This window comes from Pholcus phalangioides, unplaced genomic scaffold, assembly GCF_987345545.1.
Source record: "Pholcus phalangioides strain wild (caught in Gottingen) unplaced genomic scaffold, Ppha-v1.0 ptg000008l_1, whole genome shotgun sequence".
In the NCBI taxonomy this organism is placed as follows: Eukaryota; Metazoa; Arthropoda; class Arachnida; order Araneae; family Pholcidae; genus Pholcus; species Pholcus phalangioides.
Genome location: NW_028301601.1, coordinates 8951316 through 8967789, shown reverse-complemented (window position 1 = coordinate 8967789; position 16474 = coordinate 8951316). Strand labels below are relative to the sequence as shown.

Genomic DNA, 16474 nt, shown 5'->3' with positions numbered 1-16474 from the left:
AAAGAGAGAGTGAAAGACAAAACACAAATTAAGTGGGCCGAGTTGATATAGAAAGTAGGATTTAAATTATGTTTATTACATACACGAAGGGGTGACTTGAATACCAACAAAAGTTGCAACTAGGATAGTGAAGACTATTTCAACATGAAATTGCTATGATGAACAATGTAAATGTAACAGTAATAAATATCTAAGGCTTTTAGACATATACACTTCTATGGCATAGAAGTGTATATTATTTTTGTAAAATTATAATTTTAGACATAACACTCAATTCACTAAAAATAAGCTTTTGGGTAATTAAATCGTTTTATGGCTCTGTGTTAAAATAAATTAATAGATTAAATTATTGGATGAAAAGTGCTTTCAACCAAAGGAGATGACCATAATGGGGGCGAGTCCTTTTTTTTGCCTTCCTCAAGAGTTGTTGTTCATGAAATGTTCAGCACTGATGTGTGTATGCCAGTCGTGATGAGACCAGTTGTTGCTGGTGGTCGTTTGAAAATTTTGTAGACTTATCATTTGAATATACACAAGAGTTAAGGTAGGATCAGGGCGATCCTTGAAATTTTTTTTGTTCATGAAATTTTCAGTCTCAGAAAGCAATGACAAAACAGATCTCCTCAACAGCAAAATTCCACAGTCCTGGCAATCGCCACTCTCCATGTGACGGCAACTGACACTTTCAGGTACTGATAAAGTTACCTCCATGATGCACATCAAGTCCCTTTTTTTAGTTTTATTCTTTTCCAATCATATACTCTATGATTATTATTTAAAAAAAATTTTTGAATGGGTAAATATAAAATAGTTAAATAAAAATGAAAAATCAAAGGAAAATAGACAATTGTTAATTTTACTATTTACTCACAAACATTTTTATGTGACAAAAAATGAAAATAGCAATGCTCCTGAAATGTTTATATCTATTTAGTACTATCTATGCTAATGCATCTAAGCGATACAAACAACATATACACTTAGAATGACCCGTATTTAGACGACATCTCTCCACCGCAAGTCTACTAAATTCATACTTTTATGTGACCTGTGCGCAAGTGACAGATTGCAAAAAACGTAAAAGTATGTAACCTAACAGCAATGTGTTAGATTGGGTTTCTAGTTTTTGGTGGAGTTGATTTTCCACAACAGACTTTTTAGTTTTTTCTGCTACATTGGCCCACTTTTTGTTTGGGACAAAGTAACCTGTTTGCTAGAGTTATTAGTACCGTTTTTTTTAAAATCTATTCATGTAACCAAAAAACCTTGATAAGTTGATATATTAAATTTTAAGTTTTTATGTTTAAACTCTGTTTCAAATGTATCAGAACCACCTATGCTGATGGAAAAGATGCAGCCTTCAGCGAAACGGCCAAGAGAAGAAAGCCAAGAGTGAGTAACCAAATTGATAATTAGAATTTAGTTAGATGAGAAATTTTTTTTTATGCTGCTTCAAAATGAAAATTTTGACAGTTTTGTCTCTGAACTATAGTTATCATTCATCTTTTGAATAATATTATCTTAATAATAACCAATAATTTTCACAATATTTTTAATATATTTCAAAACAGAGATTGCTCTGAGAAACGATGCAAAGTTATGCCCATTTTAACACACCAAACTGATGTGGTTGTATCTCAAGAAGGAAAAAATATGCCTGCTATTCTCTTCAATGTATGTGCATCGTTGTTACCCATTGTTGGTGTAGCGTTTGTGTTGGAAAAAGAAGAAAAGTATGACTTTTGAACTAGTATGGAAAATTCTAAAATTTTTTAGAATGTTTAATCTTAATAACATATCTGTTGGCTAAAAGAGTTTCTTCATTTTACTGTCTCTCCAGTTATTGGCTATCAGCTTCTTTTGTGTAGTTTTGATCAGTATTTAAATTACATGCTGATCAATAAGTATGTTTTGAGACAATAGATAATGCGAATTACAATACTCATGATTAATAGTAGCTTATTTATTTTACTTCATGAGACATATATCATTATATACAGTATGCATATGAAATGATTAATTTTCTCATTAGTAGTATATGCACTAACTTTTTAAATAACAGTTGAAGCTCAAATTATTTTCGATCTCAATCATGGTTCAAATTCTTTTTAAAATTTTTTTATGGGATTCTGAATATGAGTTTTCTGTTGTTTTTTAGTACTATACACACATTACCAATAGATGAATCGGATAAAGTTCTTCAGGATCTGTTAATGTTGATGAATATAGAATGTGAAGCAACTGTTGCACCATTAGCAGTAAATATCACATTGCTTATTCTAATTTTTCCATTGATGTAACATTAAACTATATCAGGCTCTGTTACAAAGTTTTTTAATAATTTAATTTGAGATTAATGTTGAGATGAATCTTTTTTTTTTAACTTGATAAGATTATGTGTTCCACATTATTTTCAGTTTTATTTCTCCATATATTTTTATTTAAAACTAGCTATAATACCCGGCGCTGGCCGGGTTTTCTTCAATGAGGCTGTTTGTATCACGTGATACCTCAGTCTTTCTTTGAGGGACACGCAAACCGTGTCTAAGTTAACCAATATGACGACTTCCTGCGCGACTTCATGAAATAAACAAATCTAGATTTAAAAAAACATGCAAACAAATATTTTTTTTTCCTTTTTTAAGGGGCGCTAGGTATTTCGATTCCCCCTCCCAAACTTCAAGTTATCTATTCCTGCCTGTTTCTGCTTCCAAAAATGCTTAACTAAAGCTGTGGAATTTCTTCGATGTGCTTTACGGACCCATAATTGATTTTAAAACAACATAAACTATATCAATTTATGCAGTTGAATATTAAAAGACAATACGGAGACATTAATTTTCATGCTTGAGAGGATATAAATAAAAAGTTGAAATCAATGTTATTGCATGGATATCCAACTCAAAAGTAGGTCCTGCTAATTACTTCATATTTAATCTCCTGGGCTTCGTATATCTCTAAGCGAACTCAATATTTCAAAAATGAAGACTTCTATACAATTTTTAAAATTATTGATGTGACAGAAAACGTTCGGAAAGTGATTGTTGAGGCCCAAAAACCATTGTTGCCCTACGGTTTTTTACCCATTTGGGGCATTTGCCCTGCTCTGACGAAATTTTAAAGTAGCCCATCGTTCAAGTCGGGCCCCATTTGGTATATATGCAAAATTTTGTGACGATCGAATTAAAATTGTAGATTTGTATAGAGAACATACACACAGACAGAAAATCAATTTTATTTATATAGAATAAGATGTAGTTTGAAAACATTGAATATGATAATTGACAAAACAAATCTCTAATGCTTTGATAGGCCAATAGCTTCAAGTGTAAATGTTTAAATAGTTATCAAACATATGATGGAAATATTTACATTTGATTTGCTAAATAATTAAATAATTACAGTTATCATTTCATGGTGAGATTGCTGAATGTGGAAATGAAATCCAGATGGAGGATATGCAAGAACCACCCAAATTATACTTTGATACGTTTCCACATGAGTTGTACCGTGTGGTTATGATTTGTGAGTAATATAAATTGACTGCATTTTACTGATTTGAATTATATGAGTTTAATCATCTACATCTCTTCATATGCATACGGACCTGCCAACTCTCGGATTTAGGCGGGAGACTCCAAATTTTTCATCCTTCCTCATGCTCTCCGGATTTTGGCAGAAAATTAAATTTTACGCGAGCTTTCACGTTGTCGTGACGTCAGTGACTGCCGTCGTCGTTAGGAAAAGCATCCATAGAAGATAGCCGAGGTCATTTCCATCGAGCAGCCATAAAAAATGTCTTGGCGACCTCATTTAAGCAACTGGCAAAGATGTGACATTGTTTACGTAGCGTTTATCGGCAATCATTTATCAGGGACATGACCACGGTTGCAGAAATTCCTGTTCCTGTATAATCGTTATTGTATTCCATTAACAGCCATGCGGTAAACACAAGGTTTTTCAGTTTTTTAAATTGTTTTCTTCGATTAAATGTCTTCAGAAAGAAAATGTAAGACTTTAAGCTATATAAAGCTTTTAAGAGTTCATATACCCAAGATTATCAATCTTGCTGATAGCATCCATTAAAGGAAACACTTATGTTTTATGAACAGTATGTAGATGTGATCTCTATTCTGCATGGAATTATATTCTACTCTGGGGCAATGCAGAACCTGCCTTGGGGGGGGGGGGGGGAATGGAACTTTTTTAAAAATTTATTTTAAAAAAAGTAATTTTTTGTGATTTTTTTAAAAATAGAGTCTATGAGTGCCGCAGATCCTCCCCCGGGAGAATCTCCGGATTTCTGGATTCCTAAAGTTGGCACGTCTGTACATATTTATGGGTTGTTTCATACAAGATATATTTTAGAGCAGTGGTTCCCAAACTGTGGGTTGCAACCCCTGGGGAGGGAAGATTTTCCAAAATATAAACGTCTTAAAACAAATTTATTATACATTGTTTTGCAACGTGAATAAATATATATATTAAAAAAAAAACAACCTAAAACACCTTAACTCTTAGCTGAGCTACTTATTATCCATGCATACACTCATCAAAAGTGAAGCACACAAACTAACAAATTAGGAACTACATGATGTCTGGAAAAGGAAACGCCACATTAAAATTGAAAATCTTGAAAGTAGTAAATGAAAAACCATTTTTTTTTCATGCTTATAGATAGTTCTGTAAAATTTTAATTATCGGGTTTTTGATGAAAACATTTTATCGATGATTTTGATCAGTGGTGTCAGAGCCGTGGATGCATGGGCATCCATAGTATTTTGTATCACTGGTTTAAGCACCTCCAGAATTAATTCAGAAATCAAAATCTTCTACATAAAGACCAAGTCGAGCACCCACAGGTCTGAAATACTTCTGATGCCTCTGACTTTGATGATAGTAAGCCCTAAAATCATCCAATTTTCATTGGCTGTCAAACACGGGTTGATGTATATCTGTTGTGCACATACACACAAGCTTCTTGATCAGAATGTTGGTTTTTTCAAAAAATTCAGAAATGCATAGTTGATGGTATGCACATGTGAATAGCGTTGGTACAGCACCATTGATTGATAAATTTTAACTGAAGGTGTGGAAAAAAGAGTGGGGGGGGGGGGCACCAATAAAATTCTTGTCAAAAAGGGGGTTGAGCTTCAAAATGTTTGGGAATCACTGTCATGGAGGTCTTGGAAATAAAAATGTGACACTGTATTTTATTGCACATTCAACGTGCTGAAATTATTCACATGAATGAGTTTGTAAAAACTGTCAAAATTCAAATATAGAGTGGCCTGAATGATCTATTTTCCTTTAGCTAGTTATCAGACTTATTTTAAGAATCACATATAATCCAAAAACAGAAAATAATCAGATTAATAGCAATTAATTAAATTTTCCAATTTTCATGTTAGGTTTTGAAATCTACTGATAATATCATAAATGACTATTTTTGGAAAAAAAACAAAACACTCGATGTTTTCCCTTTGATGAGAGAATTAATTTTGTTTCTTATTTAATAGCTACATCCATAGATCCCAGTAGTCATGGTCCCAAGGAGAAATGTTCGATAACACCTTTACATTGGTTAGTTACAGACATGCCCAGCAATGTTGTTGGCAGTGGAAAGCAGCTGTTTTCGTATTTAGGTCATCTCCATGTAAGTCATTTTTTATTCACATGAACATCTTCATTGCTTAAGTAAATTACTGAACTGCCATGCAATAATATTGTTTGATATTTTATATAATTACCTGCAGACCCCAAAGCAGAATGTGCCAAAATGTGCAGGACAATTAGCGCTAATGCAGAACAATTTGGAATAATTTTAAGAAAAAGTGCAAAAAAAACACTATTACACGTATGGGGATTTTTAACACAGTAAATTTCCTGTCAGCTGAGGGCTCGTTGCAGAACAGTGCTAAACATTCTGCTTTGGGGCCTGCAGAATAGTTCAAAAGGTATTCGACCCCAATTCTTGACGATATATCTTATCTATATTCACCCGCAGGTTTGAACTAGCACCTCCTAGTGATAGAAGGCCTCTGCACGCTGCTCGTGACGTCAGCAAGTAATCAGAATATTCAGGGAAAAAAATTCCCTGCTCGTGCCAGTATCATCAATGTTCGAAAAAGAAATGATCTGGCTCAAAATTGGCGATTTCTATGCCCTGCGTTCAATCACTATGCTGTATTTATGAGCCAATCAGGAAGATTCTACGCCAAAATAAGAAGAAACGAAATGGGATGCAGTGTTTCTAAATGTGGCATACTTGCTAGGTAGTCTGAATGAGGTTTATGGAAACCTGTGCGGAGGCCTTCTATCTCCAGGAGGTGCTGTTTGAACCCAGGACCATGAAGCAACCTTCATGATGATAGAAAAGCATCTTTACTACCATGGAACTCTGGCGCTACTGCAGCTCGTCCGATCATAGGCAGGAGCATTGTTCTCCACCTGATAGTAACAGAAAATTAAAAATGAATTATCTTTTGGGTTAAATAATACCAGGGAACGAGAGACTTTGAATTGCAAAATTTTGACCTAGAATTAGAAAAGAGGAACCACCGAAATGATTCCTCAAATCATTCCACATCAATAAAAACTCAAACCAGTTGGTCAATGACCTAACTAGCACACCACTCTTCTCAAAAATCTGGCAACAGTTTCTACAATAATCATTATTCTCTATCATGTTCTCGTTTGTGATTGGCTCCGCCATTTTCCTTTTTCTGTCCGGTTGTTGCCGGTTCATTTAGAATCCAACTCTCTTGTCTACAACAGCGAGTAATGCATTCGTTCACTCAATCATTCATTGACTAAATCGCTCATTTGTTCGTTCATTCACTAACTCAATTGCTCATTCATCCGCTCACTCAATCATTCACTCATGTCAAACTGTTGTGAGTGAATTGTTAGTCTGTGGACTTTTCCAGTCGTGAATTTTCCGTCAATGAATTTTCCTGACATGGATAAGAATAAGGCTCACAGTAAATCCCGTAAATATCATTGATTACTTTTTTAAAATTTCAGATGTGTCTACAAAAAAAATGTAATTAGTTACTTCATTCTGTTGTTGCAGCTCGTCACCATTACATCACCTTGGTTTACAAACAAAATGGACGTTTGAGTGGCAATTCTTTTGACAGGAAAAATTTCAACTTGACTGAATTCGTCAACAACAAGTTGGGAAAACCAATTGCTGCAAATTTGTTTCTCGCGAGTTCAAGCTAAAAACGTGTAGAGATAAAGTATAGAGACTGATCCAAGTTGGTAATAAAAAGTTAATGTAAACTGCTCACATTTTTTAGTTTGAAAATGTGAAACTTTATTTCAAAACTGTTTTAATTAATAAATATTTTGTTTAAGAGACATTGACATCATTGTTTCATTGACATCAATGAATTCCCACATGAATTTTCCGCATATGTTTCAAGTTTCTCAAATATTTCATTTGGAATACATGATGATGACTAGCTACATAGCATGTGGGCCAAGGGTGCTAAACTTTTTTTTTGAAAGGGTGGGATAATTCATTGGTTTGGAAATGCGTTGCAGGACACCTGAGTTATTTGGAAATATGCCTCGAGTCATTGAGATGATCTTGGAATGTGCCTCAGGGCATTCAGATGATCTCGAAATGTGTCACGGGTCACACTGATCTAAAAGTGTGTTGCAGGTCACCTGAGGGATCTGGAAATTGCTGTAAGTCACACAGGTGATCTGAAAGTGTTGCACAGTTTGCTTGAGTGATCTGGAAGTATGCCAAGAGCAACTAAACTGATCTATAAAAATGCTGTGGAGGTCGCTTAAGAGAAGTGTTAATGTGTTGCAGACCACTTGAGTGATCTCTGAATGCACTGCAAGCCACTCAAGTGATTTGAAAGCATATCGGGGTCACTTAAGCAATCAGAAAATGTACAACAAGTCACGGGTGAACTGGAAGTGTACCGCAGGTTGCTCAAGTGATTTGGAAATGCGCTCTGGTTCACTCAAGTGATTTGGAAATGCGCTCTGGTTCACTCAAGTGATATGGATATTCACAGTTGTCAGCTAAATGATTTGGAAATGTGTTCCACTTAACTGGTTTGATAATCTTTCATAGGTCACTTGAGTGGTTTGATAATTTGTCACTGGGGACACATTAAATGACTCCAAGGGCCACATTTGGTTCACGGCCGATGTGTTGAGCATATACAACCTCTGACAATAAAGTTCGGTGAATGAAGTCAGAACGGCCGATCTGGCGAAGCAAAATGCTGCACATGCGTAGCGGCAGGTGTTGACCATCTGCCGCCACCGTTGTTCAGTTGAGCGTTGTTTGTGTTCCATGAAAGACTTGTTTTAAAAAGTGGTTCATGGTTTCTTGTTCACGACAATGCTCGCCCTCACACAGCCAATATCATCAAACAGTTCCTGGCAAAAAAGGTGGTGGTGTTCTAATTTTGGTTATCAATGTTCTAGTTGGTGTTCACACAAATAAAAAAAATATATATAATTCTCCATGAACAATATTATTATGACTTATGAATTGTCCCAGTAACAAGAGAAGTCGTGATGCAAATTACCGACAAAACAATTAAAGTTATGAGAAACCTGAGCGTTTTGCTCCTAAACATGAGTATATTTTTAACACTTAGGCCAGTGATCAGAATAGGGTATTACAGAGCGTGGTTACCTTGACCACAAAATAACCCTTATCTACGGGGAGTGTTAAAGTTTTCCATGTTAATGAAAATTTACCACATAAATAACAAGTAAAAGGAATTCACCAGAACCAAATTAATACAAGTCACACGCACAGTTATAAAAGTTAAGAACATTAAATTTTAATTACTTCTTTTTTTTTTAAAAAGAGACATTTTATCCTTACAACAACACCATTTAGCTACTTCAAAACCTGACAATGAGCGAATTCAAACAGTCCGCGCAGAAAAATGTTGTTTCAAAACATAATCATTAAACACAATTTTACTTTAAACCGCAAAACTTAAACATCATAAATCAAATCATCATAGTGCATTGTCATCAAGGTCATTAGACTTAAGACTCCTTAAAGAACTTTTATGCTTAACCGAAAATTTCCAAGGGGGAGTTGGATCTAACTTCAATGAATTATGATTTTTACCAAAAAAAATATATATATACAAGTTTCCAGAAAAACCGCCACTAACACAAACTAGTGAATGAGAGAGGAAAACCGGAAAATGAACTCGCATGCTTACAAATTCTGAGTGACTCGACATACTGTCAGTCAGAGGTCAGCACTCCGAATCCTCTAGACGCTACAGGAACAGTTCTTTAATCAACACTCAAGTTCCAGGGACACCGAGAAGCGGGTGACTTATTCAAGATAGAAGAGAACTCTTGGGAACCGTCTCGGTTGACGAAGATACATACTCAGGCTCCAGTATGGACACTGTGATAAACTTCAGGATCCATATTGACGTGATCAACAACAAAAAGAAATGGGAGAACTACAACGGTAGCGAACAGTAACATCTCGTAAGAAAACTTCACATTTCAAGGGGGAAATAAACTGGAGACTTCCATGGACTTCCATGGAGGGGACCGCGCTTCTTGGACTTGAGAAAACGGAAGACTGAACCAACCCACTGAGGTCTCGAGGGTATAAATAAACTGAAAAGTGGGCGTGGCTTCGAAAATGCGCACACTTTGATTCATGGCGTAAATTTTTACGACATCACTTCTGACCAATTAAGGTGAAAGGGCATGTCTAAAACCTGGACAAAACAACGCCCTGAACGAAAACTAACTTCCTACGGGGAGACTCTTCTGATCCCAAGGACAATGCACTAAATGTTATACAAAAAAGAAAACGATTAATTACTCACACACATCACATCAAAATAAAAATAAAATTTTACCATAAGATGGAAAATTAATTCGGCGTTCCAATGATAGATCACATGATATACTTTGACGCGTAATTAAAGATACAGAAAGAAATTTTGTCACATGACAGAAAATTAAAAAAATTAACACCTGATTTTAAATTCAAGATGGCACATAAAATACACTTTCTTGAATTATCTGAATATGTACCAATCAAAATTATTATCCAAATTCAACCTTAACAATTATCAACAGTTTCCTTTTCGAAAAATATGAAATTATTAATGAATTACCTAAATTAATGACTAAAAATTAATTCAACATGCATATATCTCATCCTCTAGAAAAACTCTGATGACATGACAAAAGTTTTCAAACACGAAAAGCGGTAATTTTGTGTGTTTCAACAGCAACAATTAACAAAATTAAAAAAAATCTCTCTCCGCATCACCTTCGAGATCGGAAACGAAAGTTTGTGAAATGGCCATCTCCTGCCTTGCTATACTGGCTGGATCGAATTTAAATTTTTACAAAACTCTTAATTTCTCCAACGAAGATGTCTCAAATCGGCTCACACTTGACACCCACGTGGCAAAATTCCAGAGGATTACTTTAGACTAATCGACAAAACTCTCCAATATTGGGATCGTATTCAAAATCCAAAATTTTGAAAACACGTACAGTGTGTACTAAAAATGGGTGTGTAACATACACGTTTTCCCAAATGAACAAGGACAAACAAACTAATTTTCCTGAAACACAATACGCATATCTACTATTTGACACAAAACATCACACATAAACACGACATGAGACACGAATAACTCTCATTACTAAATATCTAAGTTATATGTCAAAAGAGGGGGGGGGGGAAAGTATCCTATGGCTTTTCCACCTTGACAGCGGTGCAAATTGAACATCCACCATACTCGCCAGATCTCAGTCCTCCAGACTTCTTCCTATTCCCACGACTCAAACTCGCTTGGAAAGGAAAGAGATTTGACGATATTCCTGACATCCAACGAAACATGACGAGGCTTTTGAATTCCATCCCAAAAGAAGACTTCTTGCAAAGTTTCCAGGACATGTATAGGAGATCTCAGCGGTGCATAGTAATGGGAGGTGACTATTTCGAACGACAGTAAGGCAACTTTTGTTAACATTTCATCTACGTTAATGTTACAGGACTATTCACCAAACTTTATTGTCAGAGGTTGTATGACGTATGCTATATCGAAATGCTTAATGATCTTTTACTGAGGTTTTTGCAAGTGAAGCTGCTGCAGAGATGCATTCACTGTACATGAAGAAGATAGCATTGATAAGAGGTAAATATCTACATATTGGATGGAAACCTCCCCCCACCCCCAATCAAAGTGAATATTTTCTACTGAAAACCTGACATGCCATTGGCTTAATTCAACAAAGTTCTGTCTCCTTTCTCATAGCCATAGGGCGAATAATTGCTGACACTTGCCTTAGATTATTAGGATAGGTCGGATGTATTGAAAAGAAAAAGACTGTTTTGAAAAAAGCCATTTTTCAGCTCGAATATTTCCTGAACCTTTCCCCGTCGTAACAGAAAAAATAAAATCTCATAGGCCATAATAGGCTTATGAAATGACACAAAAACATCACATAAGCTCAGCTTTCACGAGTATTACAATTACCTTCTGTGCTTCTTGATTCAACATGAGTCACTGATGTGACAGTGCATAGTAATAGGCATCAGTTTTTGTTATACTTGAAGGGGGGGAGGTCCCTTGTAGTCCACAATAATGTTGAGATGCAAGGCTATAGACAGGGTGCATAACTCGCACATCACACTGCGAATTACTAGCAAACCGTTGATTCTAGAGTCATACTTCAAATTAAGAAAAAGTATCCAAACAACGTTTATAACTTGGATACGTCATTCATATTGCAAGAAGTTGTCTGGGTATTAAAAAAAACACTTTTTATACGGGCACCCTGTTCTCAAAAACCCAATTAGAAAGTTGTTGCCCTGTCTCTACTGATGCCAACCTAGAGATGCGAGGTGAAAATATTCTCCTGGATGTAAAAATTGGAGAACAATTGAGAATATTCATTTTTCTTTTAAATAATGAAATTTTTTTTACTAATTTTGTTTATATTATGAAGTATAAATCGGTTTTCATTGCCTGAAATATTTAAAACAAAATTTTTTTTGGCATAATCACCTCATAATGACAATTTTTAGTTTAAGAATATATTCTCCTGGTTCATGGTGAGAGGTTTTATAAGTTTGGTTGCAAAGATTTTAGAAACCTTTAGATTAAAACCTTAAAAAGTTATTTAAAATTAGATAAATTTTCAGAATTTAGTTCAAAGCAAAGAGTAAAACTCTGACAAAGGAAGCTATTCTTTCTTTTTTTTAATATACACAAACAGGCCCGTCATTTAGCGGGGGGGGGGGGGCCCTGCCCCTTTTGAAAATACACTAAAAATGGTATATATATACATACATTGAGTACGTATGCTTTGCCCCTCCCTGGAAAAAGTTGAAATGACGGTCCTGTACACAAACATATATAAAATATACAGGGTGGAGCGCGATAAATTGCTTTTTTAGAATTCACGCTGTGGCTGTGCTGTTGGTCGAAGAGAGGGGAGAGTGGGCGTGGTTTATAGTGATCGACGGGAGGTTTGTATTCATCTGCTGTTCAGTTGCCATAATGCAGTGGACACGTGAGGAGCGCTTATTTTGTGTTGAAGTGTATTTCTCGAATTCCCACTCGATCATTGCAGTGCAGCGTGCTTTTCATTTGCGATTTGGAGTTCCCCCACGCGGACGTGTTCCTGGACGGCAATCAATTGTAAATTGGGTAAATGCATTCAGAACAACAGGGGATGTGTCATCTGTACGAAGAGGACCTGAGAGAAGAGTTACAACACCACAAAATGTCGAACGAGTTAGAGCAGCAGTACTGCAATCTCCGAAATGCTCAGCTCGGAAACAAGCACTTGCTCTTGGCATTTCAAGACGTTCTCTCCACCGAATTCTTCATAGTGAACTGAATTTTCACCCGTATAAAATGTGCGTGGTCCAGCAATTGTCAGTACGAGATTATGTAACATGAAGAACATCTTGTGAAGACATGCTTGCAACCATACCCCGTGACGCAAATGAGTTCTTTTCTGATGAGGCACATTTTCACCTCAGTGGGTGTGTAAACAAACAGAATATGCGGTACTGGAGCGAAACCAACCCCAGGTAAATTCACGTGAGACCTCTGCACTCAGACCGCGTCACTGTGTGGTTTGCCATATCCATGGCCCCCACATCCTGGAGTAGGGCCCTAGGCTGGGATCTTTTGTGGACCCCCGGACCAGACTTTCACGGGCCCTCTTATGATGTATTTACAGCGTGAAAAACAAAAAACAATGAAAATCGTCCCGGGCCCCAGGGCTGGAGCCTTGCCAGCCCACCCCTTGTGGGGGCCATGGCCATATCACAAGTAGGCATCATTGGCCCTTACTTTTTCCAGGAAAATCGTCATGCTGTAACTGTGAATTCAGATAGTTACTTTACTATGCTGCAAGAGTTTTTCCAGCCGGCTTTCGAGGCAATGCAATTACAGGATACCTGGTTTCAACAAGACGGTGCCACTGCACACACAGCGGGCATTATCATGAATGTTTTGAGGCAAATGTTTCCTGGAAGGCTTATCTCTCGGATGGGGGATCTCAACTGGCCCGCACGCTCACCGGACTTAGCCCCATACAATTTTTTTCTTTGGGGTTACCTGAAGTCGAAGGTGTATTGCAACCATCCCAGCACCCTGGAAGACCTACAGAACAATATTGAGGCTGAAATTGCAAGAATACCAGAAGACGTGCTTGAAGGAGTGCATGAGAATTTCAGGAAACGTCTGCAGCAGTGTGTGAATTGTGAAGGTAGACATACACTGTTTAAAACCATGTAATTAGAAACTTCCATTATTGTCCAATATGAGAAAAATAAAAATGTTAGTTTCTAAGTGTTAGTTATTTTTTTATTTCATTCCCAAATCAGCAAATTGCCACGCTCCACCGTGTACAAACATATTTATACAAGCATGTACAAACATATTCAACACACACTTTTGACCTCAAGGGACATGAATATCCTTCCAGTAGGTCTATAAGGGTTTCTCCATTGATTTTTTTTTGGGTCAGTTGATAATTGTTCAGTATGAGGTATATTTATTTTTATTTTTTCATTTATGAAACAAAGAAATTTTACATACAGATGGATTGTTATACTACGTAGTTGTATTATTGTTGTATTATGAATTCTAGACTGGTATTCACAGAAAATGTGAATATATTGTTATTGGATCTTATGTCATTATTTATATGATTGATTGCATGGTATAGATTCATTATTTTTGGAGTGGTGTATCTATAACTCCTTTGGAGTAATGTTTTATTTGTTTTCAGCACTTCATATGTGTTATTCAATCTAGATGATGTTCTATTTTGTTTCATTTCTAACCAATTATTGTTTAAGAATGAAAATTTTATTTGTCTATAAACAGTTTTGTCTTATAGTTAGCTTATGACATTCTATTTTGTTGGTGTTTATTGTGGTGCTTGTTATTTGGGATCTTATCTTGTTATATATATTATCTAGTTTTTGTATATTTGTTTGATATGCACCTCCCCAAGCAGTGATTCCATATGTCCTATATAATATATCCAAGCATAAAATAAATCTTAGAAAGTTATTGTCTATTGTGTCTCTTAGTCTATATAAAATTGCTGTATATATTCTTAATTTTTTTATTTTTTCTCACTGTGATTTCCATTTAAATCATCTTGTATTATTATTCCTGGGTAGTTGTATTCATGTACTCTTTCAATTTCTTGACAGTTACATTGTAAAATATGTTGACACGGACAATGATCATGAATTTTTTTTGCAAGTATATACTTATACTTAAATTTGCCAAACTGTTGATGTTTCTTGTTTTTAAGCAGATGTATTTAGTTTTCTGTATGTTTAGTTTTAGTTTATTTTTCTTAAGCCAGGTACTGATTTTGAATAGGTCTTCAACTTTTTTTATTAAATTTGTAAGTTCAGTGTCTTCAACATACAGTATTGTATCTTCTGCAAATGAGATTAATTTATCATTTATGTTAAGTTTGAATATGTCATTTATGTAAATGAGGAACAATATCAGGCCAAGAACTGATCCCTGGGGAACACCTTTTTACTTCTAAAAATATACTCGTTTTTCACCTATTTTAACTGCTTGTTTCCTTTTAGAGAAGTATGTTTTAAACCAGCTCAATATGCTTCCACGTATACCAGCTGATGACAATTTTCCTGTGAGTATCTCTAAATCTACATAGTCAAAAGCTCTTTTTAAATAGAGACATCATTATAGAATATTACAGTTAAACTCTGTATTTAAGTAATTGCTTAGCTCTGAAATGGCCATTTCTGTATTTTTACTTTTCTGAACCCTATATTAGTTAGGAGCTAAATAATGCTGATAATTTAGAAAATCTACAAGCTGTTTTTTTATGCACTTTTCTATTACTTTTGAAAAAATTGGAAGAATTGATATGGGTTTATAGTTTAGTAAGTTATCTGTCTCTCCTGATTTATAAATGGGATGCACTATGCCGTACTTTAAATCACCAAAAAAGACTCCTTCAGTTATAGATGAGTTAATTAGGTTTTTTATTGCATGCACATGATAATGGGCAATTATTTTCATCATCTTAAGGGTTATTTGGTCATATCCACTTGCATTATTAGTCTTTAATTCTGATATAATCTCATCAATTTCATAATCATTAATTTCGAAGAAGTACATAGAATTGTTAGAATTAGATCATCACCATTACAGACTGTGTTTAATTCTATTTCTTCCAAGTTTTTGTAACAAAGTCTTCATTAAATTTCTTCACCAAGTCTTTATGGTTATCAGAGATTGGGAGTATGTTTTGCTTTTTATTTTCATTCAGTATATTCTGATTAATACATTTCCATTGCATTTTTTTGTTATTCCCGCATTTCCTAAAAGTATCTCTAATATATTCCTGTTTTATTCTTCTAATATGCTTTTTCAGTTCCTTATTGTATTCCTTGTACTCTTGCTTGTATGATATAATATTTGGGTACTTTTTGTATTTTTTTCAATTTTTCCTTAAAGATTTATTTTATTATTTCTTTTGTGATCCAGTTTTTTTTACTTTTTTTGAGTTTCATCTTGACTTGTTTCGTCCATAGATTAGAGTTTAATTGTATGATATCATGAATCGTTTGTATTTATTTTGTACACATCTTTCTTCTAGGACACTAACAAAATTTATATTTTCAATGAATTTTTCAAATTTATCGTAATTTATTATTTTTATATGTTTGTTTTTATCATTTTCTTCTATTTTCTTTTGTATAAAGTTTATATCCTGATACTGGATAGTGATCTGTTATCTGAGTTTTATACACTGTGAATTTCTATTGTATTTATTTTTGATCTATGGAATACATGGTCTAAACATGTTTTAGTATCATTTGTTTCTTTTTGTGAAGGGGGACCAGTCCATTTATTGCCATTATGTTAAGATATTGAGAAGTTTCGTTATCATCACCATGTAAATTTATATTAAT

At 34.9% G+C, this 16474-nt stretch overlaps 1 protein-coding gene across 1 annotated transcript in view; it reads left to right on the top strand.

Moving 5' to 3' along the window:
- Nucleotides 1–16474, top strand: part of LOC149083614 (uncharacterized) — a 21438-nt gene extending 4964 nt beyond the window's left edge. The window contains exons 3-8 of the mRNA XM_089234107.1: nucleotides 1329–1392; nucleotides 1572–1733; nucleotides 2159–2258; nucleotides 3405–3525; nucleotides 5520–5656; nucleotides 7076–16474. Coding sequence (XP_089090233.1) covers nucleotides 1329–1392; nucleotides 1572–1733; nucleotides 2159–2258; nucleotides 3405–3525; nucleotides 5520–5656; nucleotides 7076–7123 — 632 coding nt within the window. The 3' untranslated portion in view covers nucleotides 7124–16474. The remainder of the gene's footprint in view (nucleotides 1–1328; nucleotides 1393–1571; nucleotides 1734–2158; nucleotides 2259–3404; nucleotides 3526–5519; nucleotides 5657–7075) is intronic.